The sequence below is a fragment of the Onthophagus taurus genome, chromosome 3 (assembly GCF_036711975.1).
Source record: "Onthophagus taurus isolate NC chromosome 3, IU_Otau_3.0, whole genome shotgun sequence".
Taxonomy (NCBI): Eukaryota; Metazoa; Arthropoda; class Insecta; order Coleoptera; family Scarabaeidae; genus Onthophagus; species Onthophagus taurus.
Genome location: NC_091968.1, coordinates 27,233,062 through 27,256,187, shown reverse-complemented (window position 1 = coordinate 27,256,187; position 23,126 = coordinate 27,233,062). Strand labels below are relative to the sequence as shown.

Genomic DNA, 23,126 nt, shown 5'->3' with positions numbered 1-23,126 from the left:
TTGAAGAAATGTTGGAATTAGGTTAAGTCTGAAATTGTCAAAAAAGTATGATTTTCAAAAAATCATCACGTCCACATTTTTAAGATTTAGAAAACGATTTATGTCTGAAATTGAAGACTAAAGCTTCTACTTTAAGATGATATATGATATGTAGGGTGTTTGATTAAAAAAATTTTTAGAAATAAGCTTTTGAAGAAATGTTGAAATTAGGTTAAGTTTGAAATTGCCAAAAAAAGTATGATTTTTAAAAAATCACCACGTCCACATTTTTAAGATTTAGAAAACGATTTATGTCTGAAATTGAAGATTAAAGCTTCTACTTTAAGATGATATATGGTATGTAGAGTGATTGATTAAAAAAATTTTTAGAAATAGGCTTTTGAAGAAATGTTGAAATGAGGTTAACTTTGAAATTGCCAAAAAAAGTTTGATTTTTAAAAAATCACCACGTCCACATTTTTAAGATTTAGAAAACGATTTATATCTGAAATTGAAGATTAAAGCTTCTACTTTAAGATGATATATGGTATATAGGGTGTTTGATTGAAAAAATTTTTAGAAATAGGCTTTTGAAGAAATATTGAAACTAGGTTAAGTTTGAAATTGTCAAAAAAGTATGATTTTTAAAAAATCACCACGTCTACATTTTTAAGATTTAGAAAACGATTTATGTCTGAAATTGAAGATTAAAGCTTCTACTTTAAGATGATATATGATATGTAGGGTGTTTGATTAAAAATTTTTTTAGAAAAAGGCTTTTGAAGAAATATTGAAATTAGGATAAGTTTGAAATTTGACAAAAAAATATGATTTTTAAAAAATCACCATGTCCACATTTTTAAGATTTAGAAAACGATTTATGTCTGAAATTGATGATTAAAGCTTCTTCCTTAAGATGATATATGATATGTAGGGTGTTTGATTAAAAAAATTTTTAGAAATAGGCTTTTGAAGAAATGTTGAAACTAGGTTAAGTTTGAAATTGTCAAAAAAGTATGATTTTCCAAAAAAATCACCACGTCCACATTTTTAAGAGTTAATAAACGATTTATGGCTCAAATTGAAGGTTAATGCTTCTATTTTGAGATGATATATGATATGTGGGGTTTTTGATTAAAAAAATTTTTAGAAAAAGGCTTTTGAAGAAATGTTGAAATTAGGTTAAATTTGAAATTGCCAAAAAAAGTATGATTTTTAAAAAATCACCACGTCCACATTTTTAAGATTTAGAAAACGATTTATGTCTGAAATTGAAGATTAAAGCTTCTATTTTGAGATGATATATGATAAGTAGGGTGTTTGATTAAAAAAATTTTTAGAAATAGGCTTTTGAAGAAATGTTGGAATTAGGTTAAGTTTGAAATTGCCAAAAAAAGTATGATTTTTAAAAAATCACCACGTCCACATTTTTAAGATTTAGAAAACGATTTATGTCTGAAATTGAAGATTAAAGCTTCTACTTTAAGATGATATATGGTATGTAGACTGTTTGATTAAAAAAATTTTTAGAAAAAGGCTTTTGAAGAAATGTTGGAATTAGGTTAAGTTTGAAATTGCCAAAAAAGTATGATTTTCCAAAAAAATCACCACGTCCACATTTTTAAGAGTTAATAAACGATTTATGGCTCAAATTGAAGGCTAATGCTTCTATTTTGAGATGATATATGATATGTGGGGTGTTTGATTAAAAAAATTTTTAGAAAAAGGCTGTTGAAGAAATATTGAAATTAGGTTAAGTTTGAAATTGTCAAAAAAGTATGATTTTCCAAAAAAATCACCATGTCCATATTTTTAAGTGTTAATAAACGATTTATGGCTCAAATTGAAGATTAACGCTTCTACATTAAGGTGATATATGATATGTAGCGTGTTTTCACTTGAACTAACTCAAGACATAGAACTAGAATCATTCGGGCTTAGCCGTCTTGAGAGACGTGCGGCTAAACCCGAATGATTCTAGTTCTAGTTCTTGTGTTAGTTCCGGTGTAAAACTATAACTAACACTAGCGGTTCTAGATCTAGTATTAGTTCTAGTATTGCACTAGCACTATCACTTGAACTAACACAAGACCTAGAACTAAAATCATTCGGGTTTAGCCGTCTTGAGAGACGTGCGGCTAAACCATAAGGATAGTGCTAGTGTAAAACTAGAAGTAACACTAGACCTAGAACTATAAACATTCGGATAATTAGGTTATAACTAAGATTTTCGGATATTCGGATAATTAGGATAATTTACATGAAAACTGAGGATAATTTAAATGGATCTTGTTAACTTGAAAAATTAGTTCCAATAAATTTTAATAATCGTTTTATTTTGGCCTTCTTTTACAAACCATGTAACAATAGATTTTGAACACCTGCAATTACGCGTTTGGCTAAGCGAGCTGTCGTTTGGGTCTTTTTAAAAACCACCACTACGGAGTTGAGAAGAGACAATGCTAACCGCAAATTGGGAAGAGGAAACTCCAAAGGGGGCTTCAACCGCATCCTGGGGTTTTCATTTCTGCCTGTGTCAACTTCGTTCATCAATTGACACGCAATTTTTAAATTAACGATTAAAAATTTAAAAATCATTTTTTGTATGGTTGATATTTTTAGTATAACCGAAATGTAACCGTTTTTTTTTTGTAACATGGTTAAGTTGGTCGTTGACCGGATGTAAAAGACACCTGCCCGGTTGTTTTCGTACATAAACGACACAAACGTTGAACGTAATTTTTGGTTAAATATTTTAAAACCAGCATTTTCCAAGTAGTAAATAACGTTTAATTTACGTGTATAATGTTTGTGGTTAATTCGATTTTTCCCGATACTCTTTCAGTTTCGCCTCGTAATACATAACATATTGAGACTGATGAATATGTAGCAGGAAACTCTCGCCGAGAAACTCATATCGAATGGGGCGTGAGAGAAATGAATAATTAGTTCTAAGAGGCTTAAACCACGGCCGAGTTATTCTAATTTGTCCGAAGCAAATTTTTCCGCATATTTTAAGTGACAGCAGCGTTTAATTAAGCGAATTCCTTAACTCCGTGCGTATAATCGGGCAAAAAGTCGATTTGCAAGTTTATTAAAAACGAAATCACCTTCCGCCTGCTACACAACTATACGTATAACGATAATTTATCTCGCCCACGCTTGACTTTACAAGGAAAGTACTCTGTCTAAAACTATTACTTGCAAAATATATCGTTAAATGAGATTGTTAGTTAACTATTTAAACGACGAACTATTAATATCACTTCGCTTTTATTACAAAACCTTAAATCAACGATATCAAGATAAAAGAGATTTGGCAGTTAGTTTTGGCAATCAAATTTTGTATATTTGACAGAAATATAAGACATCTCAATCAATAAGGCAGAGTGTAAACAACGATTATGATGATATATTACACTTCACCTTGATACAAGATCTCTACAAGATGTAAAGTTCTAGGAATGATCCTGAAATCCCTATCATCCTGGTAGAAGAATGATATTCATTGCGGTATATACAAGATCACAAAATATTACCGTGAACCATCCAGATTACTTTGAGTTAGAAGTTTAGCATAAAATTGTATGCCACGTTACATCTGAGTGGCCACAAAGCATTCTGTATTGTATAGCAACGATAACAACCTTGATAACGTTGTATGTTATATTTCAGTGGATCAATTAACAAAGACGATACACCATATTATTGCCAGAAATTAATTTTGCCACGACAAGTTAAATTTATATGTTTATGGCTAACTACTGGTACTATTTTTGTGAAAATTTCATACAAGGTTTATCCGAAGAGCTCGTTTCAGCTAAAATATTCGAAGTTTTCTGCAACTTCTGGTTATATCGTAAATGGACCCCTACTTATATGTGAAACAAAAACTATTCTGCACTGGAAAATAAGGAGACTTTGTAATTAACATCAAATCGAAGGAATTCGCTACGATACAACTCAACCTATGGGTGAGGTCTGCATTAAAAAATCCTCTTCAAAAAGTTGTACGAAAGATATCGTGTATGTTACGCCGCTCACAACAAAAGAGGATGAATTCATGATCCATTTGGATCTCTTTCTCCGTAAGAAATGCGGATGCCATCATCTTGTGTTTTTAAAAAGAATTTATAAATATTTGGAAGTTTAGTGCAGCCAGTTTGAACATTCACTGTAGTTAGATTATAACTGTTGTTGTTTTAGTAGTTAGATTAATTTCTCGTTCTTGTTTTCTGATTTTTCATTTATATTATATTATAGTATTATGTGAATAAAAATTTAAATATACAGGGTGACATAGAAAAAAGTACATTGCATAGTGCCACACAATAGAGGACACTAAAGTATGACACATTATTCAATTGTTATTTATCATTGTTTTTGCACAGGTTACTTTGGCGCTTTTTGAATAATTAGCGTGCATTGTCGGCTTTCAGATGCATGGATAACAAATTTTTTCAGTCGAAAATGACATATAGTGTATAGCAAAAAAGAAAAAATTAGGACCGATTCAATAGAGATGGAACCTGTATGTATGTAGCGCTCTCCATCAGTAATCACAAAACTAAGATCAGATTTGAATTTAGCATGATAAAAAACCCCTGTATACCACATTTTATCCATTTTTTACGTCTCTGGCTAAAGATATTTAAAAAAAAAACCCCAAAAAAAAATAAAATTCAACACCCCTTTTATCTTTTAACCGTAGGCATTGCGGACCCATGTTCATAGGAACTTTTTTTCTTATTTTAGTGTCCTCTATTGTGTGGCACTATGCAATGTACTTTTTTCTATGTCACCCTGTAGATAAATATATTAATACAGATAATTTAAAATTTCCAAATAACCACGAAAATATCGATTTTTTTAAGTTTCTATAAAAATCATTCATTTTAGATATGGGGATGTAATCACAAAGTCTCCTTATTTTTCAGCGTACAATACGCTGGTGAAGGAAAAAAGTGAGGCTGCCATTTAAAAAAAATTAATTTTTCTGACCACCCTGTATAATTAAAATAAAATTTTAAAAATTATGTAAGTTATGGGTCCTATTTTGTACAAAACCTAAGAATATTTACATAGTATTAGACCCTGTATATAGTAACGCTTCGGCTAATATTTCTGTAATAATGTAAATTAGTGGACTTCAGTATTAACTGAGGTAGTAACTTCTTTAAAAGCGCAGCTTGCAGCGGGTTGGGTAATAACTGTTTGGCGGAGTAGATTGTAGCGCCTCGGCCGCAAACAACCTCGGCTACTACCTCTTTAAATGTAAAATAAATGTAATAATGGAGTAAGTTGTAAGCCTCGGCCGCAAGCGACCTCGGCTACTAACACTTTAAAATTGTTTGGTGTAGCGTTTTGATTAAAACTTTTCAATTTTGTAAATTGTAGCGCCTCGGCCGCAAGCGACCTCTGCTTGTATTTCTTTATCAGTGTATACAGGGTTTCCCAAAAGTAACGGATAATTCCTTAAAAAAATTAAGAACAGTTTATTATGGAAAAATCATTGAGATGGGTCTAAAGATTTAAATTTTTTGCAATTGTTTGGTATAGATTTTAAAATTTTTCCACCATTTTTAAACGAGTAATGACGTCATCGATATGTTTTCAAATAGCAATGTCCCATTTCTATGCCGGAATATGAAAGAGGACTTTTTTTTAAATCTAGTACAGTCAATACTAATATTAGTTATATAAGAAAATTTTCGAGAAAAATTATCTGAAAGTTTCATGATTTTCCGTTCATTTAAGATAGAAAAATAGCAGTAGCTATGCATAACCATGGCAACCAACTGTTTCAGATATCAAACTGGTTGCCATGGTTACGCATAGTAATGAAACTGAAAGCAATTTTTCTCGAAAATTTGCTTATGTAACTGATATTAATTATGGCTGTACCAAATTCAGAAAAAAATCCTGTTTCATATTCCGTAATAAAAATGGGGATTTGTATTTGAAAAAAATTACGATGACGTCATAATTAGTTTAAAAATATCGGAAAAATTTAAATCCTTAAACCCGTCTCAGCGACTTTTCTATAAACCGTTTTTAATTGTTTTAACGAATTTATCCGTAACTTTTGGGAAGCACTGTACATTGTAATGCCTCGGCCGCAAATGACCTCGGCTATTACCTTTTCAAAGGTTTATATTGAAATGCTTTAATTAAATCTTTTTATTCTCGGCGACAAATTTTTTAATAGCGTAGAGTGAGACATTTTGATTAAATCTTTTTAATAGAGTAGGTTGTAGAGCCTCGGCCGCAAGCGACCTCGACTTCTATTTCTTTATCGCTGTACATTGAGATGCCTCGGCCGCAAGCGATTTCGGCTATTACTTCTTCCAAGCTGTATATTGAAGCGTCTCGATTAAATTTTTTATAGAATAAGTTTTAGAGCCTCGGCCGCAAGCGACCTCGGCTACTAACTCTTCAAAAATGTTTAGCGTAGGGTTTTGATTAAATTTTTTTAATTGGATTGATTGTAGCACCTCGGCCGCAAACGACCTCGGCTTCTATTTCTTCATCAGTGTACATTATGATGCCTCGGCCGCAAGCGATCTCGGCTATTACTTCTTCCAAGCTGTATATTGATGCGTCTCGATTAAATCTTTAAAGGTGTGTCCAGACATTGCGCGGTATTCGCGCGCAGCAGCAGCGCGCGGCGTGCCGCGCGATGTTTAGACGACCACGCGCGCGGCATATCGTGTTCCAGCTGTTGCTAACGGACATTTGCAGTAAACATTCGTGGGTAATCGTGTGTGATCGTATTGCCGTATACAAAAAAATTAATAACGAAACATCGATTCGTTTAATTGAGGATTACATATAGATGGTTGAAGATGTTGTAGGATCCACAAGAGAGAGATTACTACAATAAAATTTAACGTATGACACGAAATATAAATGAATGAATTCAGTTTGTTTTGACATAAACAAAAGTGCGCGGCGTGTCTCGCATATGGCACGCGGCAATTGTGTCCGACGAACGCCGCGTGTTGCTGCCGCTCACTTGCCGCGCAATGTTTGGACACACCTTTATGGAATAAGTTTTAGAGCCTCGGCCGCAAGCGACCTCGGCTAGTAGCTCTTCAAAAATGTTTAGCGTAGCGTTTTGATTAAAACTTTTTAATTGCGTGGATTGTAGCGCCTCGGCACAAGCAACCTCGGATTTCATTTCTTTATCGCTGTACATTGAGATGCCTCGGCCGCAAGCGACCTCGGCTATTACCTCTTCAACGCTGTGTATTGAAACGTCTCGATTAAATTTTTTATAGAATAAGTTTTAGAGCCTCGGCCGCAGGCGACCTCGGCTACTAACTCTTCAAAAATGTTTAACGTAGGGTTATGATTAAAATTTTTTAATTGGGTGGATTGTAGCGCCTCGGCCGCAAGCGACCTCGGCTTCTATTTCTTTATCAGTATACATTATGATGCCTCGGCCGCAAGCGACCTCGGCTATTACCTGTTCAAAGTTGTATATTGAAGCGTCTCGATTAAATTTTTTATGGAATAAGTTTTAGGGCCTCGGCCGCAAGCGACCTCGGCTAGTAACTCTTCAAAAATGTGTAGCGTAGCGTTTTGATTAAAACTTTTTAATTGCGTGGATTGTAGCGCCTCGGCACAAGCAACCTCGGATTTTATTTCTTTATCGCTGTACATTGAGATGCCTCGGCCGCAAGCGACCTCGGCTATTACCTCTTCAACGCTGTATATTGAAACGTCTCGATTAAATTTTTTATAGAATAAGTTTTAGAGCCTCGGCCGCAGGCGACCTCGACTACTAACTCTTCAAAAATGTTTAACGTAGGGTTATGATTAAAATTTTTTAATTGGGTGGATTGTAGCGCCTCGGCCGCAAGCGACCTCGGCTTCTATTTCTTTATCAGTATACATTATGATGCCTCGGCCGCAAGCGACCTCGGCTATTACCTGTTCAAAGTTGTATATTGAAGCGTCTCGATTAAATTTTTTATGGAATAAGTTTTAGGGCCTCGGCCGCAAGCGACCTCGGCTAGTAACTCTTCAAAAATGTTTAGCGTAGCGTTTTGATTAAAACTTTTTAATTGCGTGGATTGTAGCGCCTCGGCACAAGCAACCTCGGATTTCATTTCTTTATCGCTGTACATTGAGATGCCTCGGCCGCAAGCGACCTCGGCTATTACCTCTTCAACGCTGTGTATTGAAACGTCTCGATTAAATTTTTTATAGAATAAGTTTTAGAGCCTCGGCCGCAGGCGACCTCGGCTACTAACTCTTCAAAAATGTTTAACGTAGGGTTATGATTAAAATTTTTTAATTGGGTGGATTGTAGCGCCTCGGCCGCAAGCGACCTCGGCTTCTATTTCTTTATCAGTATACATTATGATGCCTCGGCCGCAAGCGACCTCGGCTATTACCTGTTCAAAGTTGTATATTGAAGCGTCTCGATTAAATTTTTTATGGAATAAGTTTTAGGGCCTCGGCCGCAAGCGACCTCGGCTAGTAACTCTTCAAAAATGTGTAGCGTAGCGTTTTGATTAAAACTTTTTAATTGCGTGGATTGTAGCGCCTCGGCACAAGCAACCTCGGATTTTATTTCTTTATCGCTGTACATTGAGATGCCTCGGCCGCAAGCGACCTCGGCTATTACCTCTTCAACGCTGTATATTGAAACGTCTCGATTAAATTTTTTATAGAATAAGTTTTAGAGCCTCGGCCGCAGGCGACCTCGACTACTAACTCTTCAAAAATGTTTAACGTAGGGTTATGATTAAAATTTTTTAATTGGGTGGATTGTAGCGCCTCGGCCGCAAGCGACCTCGGCTTCTATTTCTTTATCAGTATACATTATGATGCCTCGGCCGCAAGCGACCTCGGCTATTACCTGTTCAAAGTTGTATATTGAAGCGTCTCGATTAAATTTTTTATGGAATAAGTTTTAGGGCCTCGGCCGCAAGCGACCTCGGCTAGTAACTCTTCAAAAATGTTTAGCGTAGCGTTTTGATTAAAACTTTTTAATTGCGTGGATTGTAGCGCCTCGGCCACAAGTGAGCTCGGCTTCTATTTCTTTATCGCTGTACATTGAGATGCCTCGGCCGCAAGCGACCTCGGCTATTACCTCTTCAACGCTGTATATTGAAACGTCTCGATTAAATTTTTTATAGAATAAGTTTTAGAGCCTCGGCCGCAGGCGACCTCGGCTACTAACTCTTCAAAAATGTTTAACGTAGGGTTATGATTAAAATTTTTTAATTGGGTGGATTGTAGCGCCTCGGCCGCAAGCGACCTCGGCTTCTATTTCTTTATCAGTATACATTATGATGCCTCGGCCGCAAGCAACCTCGGCTATTACCTGTTCAAAGTTGTATATTGAAGCGTCTCGATTAAATTTTTTATGGAATAAGTTTTAGAGCCTCGGCCGCAAGCAACCTCGGCTAGTAACTCTTCAAAAATGTGTAGCGTAGCGTTTTGATTAAAACTTTTTAATTGCGTGGATTGTAGCGCCTCGGCACAAGCAACCTCGGATTTTATTTCTTTATCGCTGTACATTGAGATGCCTCGGCCGCAAGCGACCTCGGCTATTACCTCTTCAACGCTGTATATTGAAACGTCTCGATTAAATTTTTTATAGAATAAGTTTTAGAGCCTCGGCCGCAGGCGACCTCGGCTACTAACTCTTCAAAAAGGTTTAGCGTAGCGTTTTGATTAAAACTTTTTAATTTTGTAGATCGTAGCGTCTCGGCCGCAAGCGACCTCGGCTTCTATTTCTTTATCAGTATACATTATGATGCCTCGGCCGCAAGCGACCTCGGCTATTACTTCTTCAAAGCTGTATATTGAAGCGTCTCAATTAAATTTTTCCTCGGCTATTAACTTTTTCAAGGTATATATAGTGTAACATTCTGATTAAATCTTTTTAATGAAATAGGTTGTAGAGCCTCGGCCGCAAGCGACCTCGGCTTTTGTTTCTTTACCGGTGATGAAATATAATTAAAAAAAGATATGAAATAAAAACCATTTTAATTCATAAACAAATAAAACTCACGTTGATTATTAAAAAATAAATATCTTTAATTATTCTTCTTCCCGTTCGCAATTTCCCAGTTGCGCGTATCGCGGTAATTACCGGCGACTATATACTAATTGCTTATTCATGCCGTTAAATCCACTCGATTGTGGCGATTATGCGATCTTCTGCATAACAGAAGAAAGTGAAAAAAAATCTTTTTACGTAACCTATTAATAGAGAACACTTACGTAGAAATATACTAGGGAATTAATTGTTTTCTATGAGTAAAAGATGAAAGTGGATTCTTTTTTAAGCTTCGTTGAGTGTGTATTAACAATTCTTTTTTTATGTAACACAAACGGCTTTTTGATTGTACCAAGAGAAAATAATAGCGAAAAAAAAAATGGTAGTGGGTCCTCAAATCGATTACAGTAATTGCCGGAGAGCGAAATTGCGCACGCGGGGTTTGTAATGTCAATTAATATGCTGAATCATTAATAATTACACGCTCGTTGGCTCCCGCGAAGGATAATTCATCACGTTACAACGGAAAATTTATAATATCGCAACAATGGGTCCCTCGATTGTGTTCCCGTTCCAAGGTGAACGATTAACGCGCCTCTGTGGATAACTCGCGCATTTATCGCTCTTTAAGGTGTTAAATAATAAACTGTTTCAGAAAAGAAACTACATATATTTGGATATGAGATGATGATATTTATGCATCCACTTGACTAAGCGACAAATGAAAAATGTTGAGAAAAGAACACTGATGACAGCTATCACAAGCACAGAAGCCGCTTGGTATATTTTACGATTATACAGGGTGTTTCTGTAAGTCGTGGCATCAATTTAACCTCAAATACTAGAGTCAAAATGATGATTCTTGTAAAAATTTTTGAAGAAAATAATCTAGAGTTTGATTTTGCACTTTTAAACTGGATTTATTTTATATAGAATTTAAATCTAACTAGTTTCGGCTCTTGGCCATCTTCAGAGACTCTACAAATACATTAACAACTCTCATCTTATCCATTTTACAAACAAGTTTTTTAATGTTTCTTTTTCTTTTCTTAAAAAAGATCACATATCAAAGTCGAAATCGGATTATTAGTAACTAATTTACAAAAATAAAGTTTAAAAAGTTGTAAAATGAAAGCATAGCAGTACTAATTAATCTAGCTATTAATACTATTAACCTAGCTACTATGCGTCAAAAGTTATAATACATTTTCCGAAGGTACTAAAACGTTAAAAAATAACGAAAATAATTTTCTTACTTTTCAAGTAAAAGTTATGTGAAATTATGCTGTCTACCCAACTGAAGAAAAAAAAATTATAGATTTAAAAAACTAGCGATATTAGTACTCACTTCCGGTATAACCGGAAGCACGAAGAGAATGATTTCATGTCGTAAAAAACCGTTTTAACGGCATAACTATGCATTTCAACTGGTTTTCTTATATCACTAATAATAAAAAAGAAATATGGGGGTGAGCCACTTCTGAGGGACACCCAGTATATATATGTAAGTAGATAACTAACTTCAGGTTTAAAATGTCAACCTCAATTTTGACATATTTGTAATCTTCATTAAAAATCCTTTAAAATGAGTACAAACACGACATATTTATCTTCAATATTAATGAAGTTATGGTCAACTTCCGGTTAAGAATGTCAACGTCAATTTTGACATATTTGTAATTGTCGTGAAAAATCCTTTAAAATGATACGTTTAATTCCAATATTATTCGAGATATAAGCAACTTCACAAAAATAAAAATACAATAAACAAAAAAAAAATTAAGGTTGGTATTAACATTTAAAAATTAAATTGGTATCTTCATTGTTGCTAACTTCAGGATTAATGTTTTTTAATCTGACTTTTTTGTTTTTTGAGATAAATGCATCATGTTTGCACTCATTTTAAATGTTTTTTTAATAAAGAATATATCATGAAAGAACACCATGAAGTTATCCATTTGTTTATTATATAATAATTAACTTCAGATTTGAAATGTCAACCTCAGTTTTGACATATTTGTAATCTTCATTAAAAATCCTTTAAAATGAGTACAAACATGACATATTTATCGTCAATATTAATGAAGTTATGGTCAACTTCCGGTTAATAATGTCAACGTCAATTTTGACACATTTGTAATCGTTGTGAAAAATCCTTTAAAACGAGTCCAAACATGATACGTTTAATTCCAATATTATTCGAGATATAAGCAACTTCCGGTTTGAAATGTCAATGTCATTTTGACATTAATTTTTATAAAATGTCTTAATATTTGTCACAAAAACAAAAATTAATAAAAAAAAAATTAAGAATTAAGGTTGGTATTAACATTTAAAAATTAAATTGCTATCTTCATTGTTGCTAACTTCAGGATTAATGTTTTTTAATCTAACTTTTTTGTTTTTTGAGATAAAAGCATCATGTTTGGACTCATTTTAAATGTTTTTTTAATAAAGAATATATCATGAAAGAACACCATGAAGTTATCCATTTGTTTATTATATAATAATTAACTTCAGATTTGAAATGTCAACCTCAGTTTTGACATATTTGTAATCTTCATTAAAAATCCTTTAAAATGAGTACAAACACGACATATTTATCTTCAATATTAATGAAGTTATGGTCAATTTCCGGTTAATAATGTCAACGTCAATTTTGACATATTTGTAATCGTCGTGAAAAATCCTTTAAAACGAGTCCAAACATGATACGTTTAATTCCAATATTACTCGAGATATAAGCAACTTCCGGTTTGAAATGTCAATGTCATTTTGACATTAATTTTTATAAAATGTCTTAATATTTGTCACAAAAACAAAAATTAATAAAAAAAAAATTAAGAATTAAGGTTGGTATTAACATTTAAAAATTAAATTGCTATCTTCATTGTTGCTAACTTCAGGTTTAATGTTTTTTAATCTAACTTTTTTGTTTTTTGAGATAAATGCATCATGTTTGGACTCATTTTAAAGGTTTTTTTTAATAAAGACTACATCATGAAAGAACACCATGAAGTTGTCCATTTGTCTATTATATAATAATTAACTTCAGATTTGAAATGTCAACCTCAGTTTTGACATATTTGTAATCTTCATTAAAAATCCTTTAAAATGAGTACAAACACGACATATTTATCTTCAATATTAATGAAGTTATGGTCAACTTCCGGTTAATAATGTCAACGTCAATTTTGACACATTTGTAATCGTTGTGAAAAATCCTTTAAAACGAGTCCAAACATGATACGTTTAATTCCAATGTTATTCGAGATATAAGCAACTTCCGGTTTGAAATGTCAACGTCATATTGACATATTCTTAATTTTTATAAAATGTCTTAATATTTGTCACAAAAATAAAAATACAATAAAAAAAATAAAAAATTAAGGTTGGTATTAACATTTAAAAATTAAATTGGTATCTTCATTGTTGCTAACTTCAGGATTAATGTTTTTTAAACTAACTTCTTTGTTTTTTGAGATAAATGCATCATGTTTGCACTCATTTTAAATGTTTTTTTAATAAAGAATATATCACGAAATTACACCATGAAGTTGTCCATTTGTTTATTATATAATAATTAACTTCAGATTTGAAATGTCAACCTCAGTTTTGACATATTTGTAATCTTCATTAAAAATCCTTTAAAATGAGTACAAACATGACATATTTATCTTCAATATTAATGAAGTTATGGTCAACTTCCGGTTAATAATGTCAACGTCAATTTTGACACATTTGTAATCGTTGTGAAAAATCCTTTAAAACGAGTCCAAACATGATACGTTTAATTCCAATATTACTCGAGATATAAGCAACTTCCGGTTTGAAATGTCAATGTCATTTTGACATATTCTTAATTTTTATAAAATCTCTTAATATTTGTCACATAACAAATATATAATTAAAAAAAATAAAAGATTAAGGTTGGTATTAATATTTAAAAATTAAATCGCTATCTTCATTGTTGCTAACTTCACGTTTAATATTTTTTAATCTAACTTTTTTGTTTTTTGAGATAAGTACGTCATGTTTGGACTCATTTTAAAGGTTTTTTAATGAAGATGACAAATATGTCAAAATTGACGTTGACGTTTCAAACCGGAAGTGATTGTATTTCCATTAATATTAAAGCTAAATATGTCGTGTTTGTACTCATTTTAAAGGACTTTTAATGAAGATTACAAATATGTCAAAATTGAGGTTGACATTTTAAACCTGAAGTTAGTTATCATATAACAGAGATCTTTTCCGCACTTTCTTTTTATTTTTGACGTGTTTTTTGGGTCATTTTACAAAGAGGGTGCTTAAATGTTAACCTGTAAAGTTATAACACTTCGTCCATAATTTCATTTTACAACTTTTTAAACTTTAATTTTGTAAAAAAAAATCAGATTAAATTAAATTTCATTTTTCCATTTTGTCTAAAACAAATTTCGACTCAACTTTAAACAATGGAAAGGATATAAATGAGAATCAAACTCAATTGTTAAACTTAATCTTCGTTTAATCGTTTCAAAATTTATACACAAAAATACAGAAGTGTGATTTACACGAAAAATTAAAAAAAGAAAAATGTAAAATGGGGAGGGGAGATTCACGCCGAAACCAACGGAATGTGACGGTTTTTGACACTTCGCCGGATGGACGTGGAGACACGGAAAACACCGAAAAGCGCGGACTGAAAAAAATTAAAAAACGAAACAAAAAGTTCCTCGAATAAATTAACAACCGTCTGTACATAAACGTCCGTGATATCACAATTCAAAAACTGTCAGCACTATCGATAACATATACTCTTCTTCGTTCCGAAATTTTTTCGAAATTATTTTTAAGTCTCATTTTGCACACCACCACTACGTTTCATCTTCTTAAATATCTTCTTAAATATTTATTTTACACGTGTATAGTGTCCTCATCGTCACTTGGCGTCCTTCTTCCTCCCGATCCGGGAGAACCCGGATCGAGTGGTGTGTCCGGGCTTGGAGATCGTGGTGCTGTTGATTCCGTCGTTTGACCACCACCATAATAATTCGATAAATTGGTCAATGAACTGCTTGCTGCTAAACTGTTTAGGTGAGCACTAGGTCCTGGGATACCCAATCCCATTCCCGGGGGATATAATCGATAAGGTAACGGTTTCTGGAGCGTTACAGCAGCCGCAGCCGCCGCCTGTCTATAATATAAATCAGCTGCACTCGGGGCTGCGCTTGGTCCTGATTGAGGAGGATACCAACAACCGTAAGGTGGTGCTCCGTATAATCGTTGAAAAGCTGCATAATTTCCAGCTTCGGCTAATAATTCTAATCCGACAGCCGTTTGTCGTTTCCATTTAGTTCTGAAACAAACAAAAAATAAATAAATTAATAAGTTATAAAATTTCTTTTATAATCTTTCATTTATTTTCGTTTGGGGTTGTTTTTGTCTGAGATCGTTTAACTCGAACTAAGTGCTCCGGTGCTTTTTAAAAGTGCTGAGTGTAGCTTAGGCGCCGACAACAGATTAACTTTAGCGCCACGTCGGGGGCCCCCTTTTTCTTAAATTACACGAGAGTGAAACGCCTCGCTGTGGGAATCGTTTAAGACGATGAGCAATCTAAAAATTTTATTTTCTCGTATCTTTATATTTATTACTAATAACATTCGCACAGTGTAATAACAAAATTTAGATTGATTTATAATTAAATATAATGTTTTGACAATACAACTTAATCGAGGCAGCGCCTCGCTCGCAAATGACCTTGGTTTTAATACTATATCCGGCGAAAAAGTGCATCACGAAGCATTGAACTCAAATTATAGCCGAGAAATTACAACAAAAATAATTGTTGTATATCAAAAAGCTTTGAATTCAAATTATAGCCGAGGTCGCTTGCGGCCGAGGCAATTCTTGACAACCCAACTTGATCAAGGAAATATCTCGCTTGTAAGCACCTACGGCTTCATTACTATAATCGGTGCATAAATGCATCATGAAATTATGAATACAAATAATTGATATACAAAGCGAAGCTTTGAACTCAAATTTTAGCCGAGGTCGCTTGCGGCCGAGGCAATTCTTGACAACTCAACTTGATCAAGAAAGCCCCTTGGCAGCAAGCAACCTCGCCGTCATTACAATAATCAAAATTATCGTACAAATAATTGTCCCACATTGCAAAGCTTTGAATTTAAATGAAAGCCGAGGTCGCTTGCGGCCGAGGCAGTAGTGTCATGATTTTTGACACCACAACTTGATCAAGGAAATATCTTGCTTGTAAGCACCTTCGGCTTCATTACTATAATCGGTGCATAAATGCATCATGAAATTACGAATACAAATGATTGATATACAAAGCGAAGCTTTGAATTCAAATTATAGCCGAGGTCGCTTGCGGCCGAGGCAATTCTTGACAACTCAACTTAATCAAGAAAGCCCCTTGGCAGCAAGCAACCTCGCCGTCATTACAATAATCAAAATTATCGTACAAATAATTGTCCCACATTGCAAAGCTTTGAATTTAAATGAAAGCCGAGGTCGCTTGCGGCCGAGGCAGTAGTGTCATGATTTTTGACACCACAACTTGATCAAGGAAATATCTTGCTTGTAAGCACCTTCGGCTTCATTACTATAATCGGTGCATAAATGCATCATGAAATTACGAATACAAATGATTGATATACAAAGCGAAGCTTTGAATTCAAATTATAGCCGAGGTCGCTTGCGGCCGAGGCAATTCTTGACAACTCAACTTAATCAAGAAAGCCCCTTGGCAGCAAGCAACCTCGCCGTCATTACAATAATCAAAATTATCGTACAAATAATTGTCCCACATTGCAAAGCTTTGAATTTAAATGAAAGCCGAGGTCGCTTGCGGCCGAGGCAGTAGTGTCATGATTTTTGACACCACAACTTGATCAAGGAAATATCTTGCTTGTAAGCACCTTCGGCTTCATTACTATAATCGGTGCATAAATGCATCATGAAATTACGAATACAAATGATTGATATACAAAGCGAAGCTTTGAATTCAAATTATAGCCGAGGTCGCTTGCGGCCGAGGCAATTCTTGACAACTCAACTTGATCAAGAAAGCCCCTTGGCAGCAAGCAACCTCGCCGTCATTACAATAATCAAAATTATCGTACAAATAATTGTCCCACATTGCAAAGCTTTGAATTTAAATGAAAGCCGAGGTCGCTTGCGGCCGAGGCAGTAGTGTCATGATTTTTGACACCACAACTTGATCAAGGAAATATCTCGCTTGTAAGCACCTTCGGCTTCATTACTATAATCGGTGCATAAATGCATCATGAAATTACGAATACAAATGATTGATATACAAAGCGAAGCTTTGAATTCAAATTATAGCCGAGGTCGCTTGCGGCCGAGGCAATTCTTGACAACTCAACTTGATCAAGAAAGCCCCTTGGCAGCAAGCAACCTCGCCGTCATTACAATAATCAAAATTATCGTACAAATAATTGTCCCACATTGCAAAGCTTTGAATTTAAATGAAAGCCGAGGTCGCTTGCGGCCGAGGCAGTAGTGTCATGATTTTTGACACCACAACTTGATCAAGGAAATATCTCGCTTGTAAGCACCTTCGGCTTCATTACTATAATCGGTGCATAAATGCATCATGAAATTACGAATACAAATGATTGATATACAAAGCGAAGCTTTGAATTCAAATTATAGCCGAGGTCGCTTGCGGCCGAGGCAATTCTTGACAACTCAACTTGATCAAGAAAGCCCCTTGGCAGCAAGCAACCTCGCCGTCATTACAATAATCAAAATTATCGTACAAATAATTGTCCCACATTGCAAAGCTTTGAATTTAAATGAAAGCCGAGGTCGCTTGCGGCCGAGGCAGTAGTGTCATGATTTTTGACACCACAACTTGATCAAGGAAATATCTCGCTTGTAAGCACCTTCGGCTTCATTACTATAATCGGTGCATAAATGCATCATGAAATTACGAATACAAATGATTGATATACAAAGCGAAGCTTTGAATTCAAATTATAGCCGAGGTCGCTTGCGGCCGAGGCAATTCTTGACAACTCAACTTGATCAAGAAAGCCCCTTGGCAGCAAGCAACCTCGCCGTCATTACAATAATCAAAATTATCGTACAAATAATTGTCCCACATTGCAAAGCTTTGAATTTAAATGAAAGCCGAGGTCGCTTGCGGCCGAGGCAGTAGTGTCATGATTTTTGACACCACAACTTGATCAAGGAAATATCTTGCTTGTAAGCACCTTCGGCTTCATTACTATAATCGGTGCATAAATGCATCATGAAATTACGAATACAAATGATTGATATACAAAGCGAAGCTTTGAATTCAAATTATAGCCGAGGTCGCTTGCGGCCGAGGCAATTCTTGACAACTCAACTTAATCAAGAAAGCCCCTTGGCAGCAAGCAACCTCGCCGTCATTACAATAATCAAAATTATCGTACAAATAATTGTCCCACATTGCAAAGCTTTGAATTTAAATGAAAGCCGAGGTCGCTTGCGGCCGAGGCAGTAGTGTCATGATTTTTGACACCACAACTTGATCAAGGAAATATCTTGCTTGTAAGCACCTTCGGCTTCATTACTATAATCGGTGCATAAATGCATCATGAAATTACGAATACAAATGATTGATATACAAAGCGAAGCTTTGAATTCAAATTATAGCCGAGGTCGCTTGCGGCCGAGGCAATTCTTGACAACTCAACTTGATCAAGAAAGCCCCTTGGCAGCAAGCAACCTCGCCGTCATTACAATAATCAAAATTATCGTACAAATAATTGTCCCACATTGCAAAGCTTTGAATTTAAATGAAAGCCGAGGTCGCTTGCGGCCGAGGCAGTAGTGTCATGATTTTTGACACCACAACTTGATCAAGGAAATATCTCGCTTGTAAGCACCTTCGGCTTCATTACTATAATCGGTGCATAAATGCATCATGAAATTACGAATACAAATGATTGATATACAAAGCGAAGCTTTGAATTCAAATTATAGCCGAGGTCGCTTGCGGCCGAGGCAATTCTTGACAACTCAACTTGATCAAGAAAGCCCCTTGGCAGCAAGCAACCTCGCCGTCATTACAATAATCAAAATTATCGTACAAATAATTGTCCCACATTGCAAAGCTTTGAATTTAAATGAAAGCCGAGGTCGCTTGCGGCCGAGGCAGTAGTGTCATGATTTTTGACACCACAACTTGATCAAGGAAATATCTCGCTTGTAAGCACCTTCGGCTTCATTACTATAATCGGTGCATAAATGCATCATGAAATTACGAATACAAATGATTGATATACAAAGCGAAGCTTTGAATTCAAATTATAGCCGAGGTCGCTTGCGGCCGAGGCAATTCTTGACAACTCAACTTGATCAAGAAAGCCCCTTGGCAGCAAGCAACCTCGCCGTCATTACAATAATCAAAATTATCGTACAAATAATTGTCCCACATTGCAAAGCTTTGAATTTAAATGAAAGCCGAGGTCGCTTGCGGCCGAGGCAGTAGTGTCATGATTTTTGACACCACAACTTGATCAAGGAAATATCTCGCTTGTAAGCACCTTCGGCTTCATTACTATAATCGGTGCATAAATGCATCATGAAATTACGAATACAAATGATTGATATACAAAGCGAAGCTTTGAATTCAAATTATAGCCGAGGTCGCTTGCGGCCGAGGCAATTCTTGACAACTCAACTTGATCAAGAAAGCCCCTTGGCAGCAAGCAACCTCGCCGTCATTACAATAATCAAAATTATCGTACAAATAATTGTCCCACATTGCAAAGCTTTGAATTTAAATGAAAGCCGAGGTCGCTTGCGGCCGAGGCAGTAGTGTCATGATTTTTGACACCACAACTTGATCAAGGAAATATCTCGCTTGTAAGCACCTTCGGCTTCATTACTATAATCGGTGCATAAATGCATCATGAAATTACGAATACAAATGATTGATATACAAAGCGAAGCTTTGAATTCAAATTATAGCCGAGGTCGCTTGCGGCCGAGGCAATTCTTGACAACTCAACTTGATCAAGAAAGCCCCTTGGCAGCAAGCAACCTCGCCGTCATTACAATAATCAAAATTATCGTACAAATAATTGTCCCACATTGCAAAGCTTTGAATTTAAATGAAAGCCGAGGTCGCTTGCGGCCGAGGCAGTAGTGTCATGATTTTTGACACCACAACTTGATCAAGGAAATATCTCGCTTGTAAGCACCTTCGGCTTCATTACTATAATCGGTGCATAAATGCATCATGAAATTACGAATACAAATGATTGATATACAAAGCGAAGCTTTGAATTCAAATTATAGCCGAGGTCGCTTGCGGCCGAGGCAATTCTTGACAACTCAACTTGATCAAGAAAGCCCCTTGGCAGCAAGCAACCTCGCCGTCATTACAATAATCAAAATTATCGTACAAATAATTGTCCCACATTGCAAAGCTTTGAATTTAAATGAAAGCCGAGGTCGCTTGCGGCCGAGGCAGTAGTGTCATGATTTTTGACACCACAACTTGATCAAGGAAATATCTCGCTTGTAAGCACCTACGGCTTCATTACTATAATCGGTGTAGAAATGCATCATGAAATTATGAATACAAATAATTGATACACAAAGCGAAGCTTTGAACTCAAATTATAGCCGAGGTCGCTTGCGGCCGAGGCAATTCTTGACAACCCAACTTGATCAAGGAAGCCCCTTGGCAGCAAGCAACCTCACCTTCATTATAATAATCGAAATTATCGTACAAATAATTGTCTCACATTGCAAAGCTTTGAATTTAAATTAAAGCCGAGGCAGTAGTGTCATGATTTTTGACACCACAACTTGATCAAGGAAGCCCGCAAGCACCTTTAGGTTCATTACTATAATCGATAAAGAAGTGCTCTAGGAAACTATCATACAAATAATTGGATCTCGTTATACATCACTTGAGTAAGCGACATTTTATTGTTGTTAGGGCCGGTTGTACAATATACCGATAAATCTACCTGATATCTATCCGGCGGATAAACTTATCAGGAGGATAAAGATATTCGCTGTTGTACAAACTGTTTTTATCGGTAGGATTGCTATCGGCGAAATAAAAGTCGGTTGGTAGTAGTTTTTCCCCATATCTAATGATTTATGCCGTAGAATGGTTACGCTGACGTCTTGAATTATGATTTTGACAATAATAATTGTTTAACTACATTGATATAGGGTTAACGTTTAATATTATAGATTAACCTATGCAGTAATCATACAAAGTTTTTATATAAAAACCTTGGTAGATAATAAATATCTGGCGGATAAGTGTGTTATCGGCACCGCTGAGTACTCGATAAGTTATCCCGCAGATAATGTCACCGACAAAAATATCCGTACATTGTAATACAGTACAAACTAACTTATCTGCCAGATAACGCTGTCGGTAAGTTTATCAGTATATTGTACAACCGGCCCTTAAAGATTTTCATGCTGTCGCGTAGGTAAAGGTGTAACTTATCTTAGAAAAAATGCAGAATAGCAAAAGACCTAAAATACTATTTGCTTTAAACGTGCATAATACGTCTAAAAACCTAGTAGCAGCTTCTAGTGACAGTGGTAGGTAGCGCTATATTTTTATTGAACTAAAACTAGAACGAGAACTAGAAATATTCAGGTTTAGTCGTCAAAAATACTTTCAGTTGTCAATGTCAACTTTAATTTTATTATTATATTCGTAATCTTCATAAAATAACCTTTAAAGTGAGTCCAAACTTGACGCATTTATCTCATAAAACCAAAAAGTTCGAACTTTCAACTTTTAATTTTGACATATTTGTCAACTTCATAAAAAATCCTTTAAAATGAGTCCAAACTCGACATATTTAGCTTTAATATTAATGGAGATACAATCACTTCCGGTTTGAAACGTCAACGTCAATTTTGACATATTTGTCATCTTCATTAAAAAACCTTTAAAATGAGTCCAAACATGATACATTTATCTCTAAAAACAAAAAAGTTTGAATAAAAAACATTAAACCCGAAGTTAGCAACAATGAAGATACCAACTTAATTTTTAAATATTAATACCAACCTTAATTTTTTATTCTTTTTTATTATATTTCTGTTTGTCATATACATAATTATGTCGTATTTGTACTCATTTTAAAGGACTTTTAATGAAGATTACAAATATGTCAAAATTGAGGTTGACATTTTAAACCTGAAGTTAGTTATTATATAATAGACAAATGGACAACGCATGGTGTTCTTTCATGATGTATTCCTTATTAAAAAACCTTTAAAATGAGTCTAAACATGATGCATTTATCTCAAAAAACAAAAAAATTTGAATAAAAAACATTAAACCCGAAGTTAGCAACAATGTAGATACCAACTTAATTTTTAAATATTAATACCAACCTTAATTTTTGATTTATTTTCTTATTATATTTATGTTTTTGTGACAAATATGAAGCCATTTTATAAAAATTAAAAATATGTCAAAATGACATTGACATTTCAAACCGGAAATTGCTTATATCTCGAGTAATATTGGAATTAAACGTATCATGTTTGGACTCATTTTAAAGGATTTTTCACGACGATTACAAATATGTCAAAATTGACGTTGACATTCTTAACCGGAAGTTGACCATAACTTCGTTAATATTGGAGATAAATATGTCGTATTTGTACTCATTTTAAAGGATTTTTAATGAAGATTACAAATATGTCAAAATTGAGGTTGGCATTTTAAATCTGAAGTTAGTTATTATATAATAGACAAATGGACAACTTCATGGTGTTCTTTCAAGATGTATTCCTTATTAAAAAACCTTTAAAATGAGTCCAAACATGATGCATTTATCTCTAAAAACAAAAAATTTTGAATAAAAAACATTAAACCCGAAGTTAGCAACAATGAAGATACCAACTTAATTTTTAAATATTAATACCAACCTTAATTTTTGATTTATTTTCTTGTTATATTTATGTTTTTGTGGCAAATATGAAGACATTTTATAAAAATTAAGAATATGTCAAAATGACATTGACATTTCAAACCGGAAATTGCTTATATCTCGAGTAATATTGGAATTAAACGTATCATGTTTGGACTCATTTTAAAGGATTTTTCACGACG

The 23,126-nt window shown here is 34.5% G+C and overlaps 1 protein-coding gene across 1 annotated transcript in view; it reads right to left on the bottom strand.

The window, feature by feature from the left end:
* Positions 1-14,726: 14,726 nt before the first annotated feature.
* LOC111423298 (homeobox protein B-H1-like) overlaps positions 14,727-23,126 on the bottom strand; it is a 38,618-nt gene continuing 30,218 nt past the window's right edge. The window contains exon 3 of the mRNA XM_023056543.2: positions 14,727-15,338. Coding sequence (XP_022912311.1) covers positions 14,897-15,338 — 442 coding nt within the window. The 3' untranslated portion in view covers positions 14,727-14,896. The remainder of the gene's footprint in view (positions 15,339-23,126) is intronic.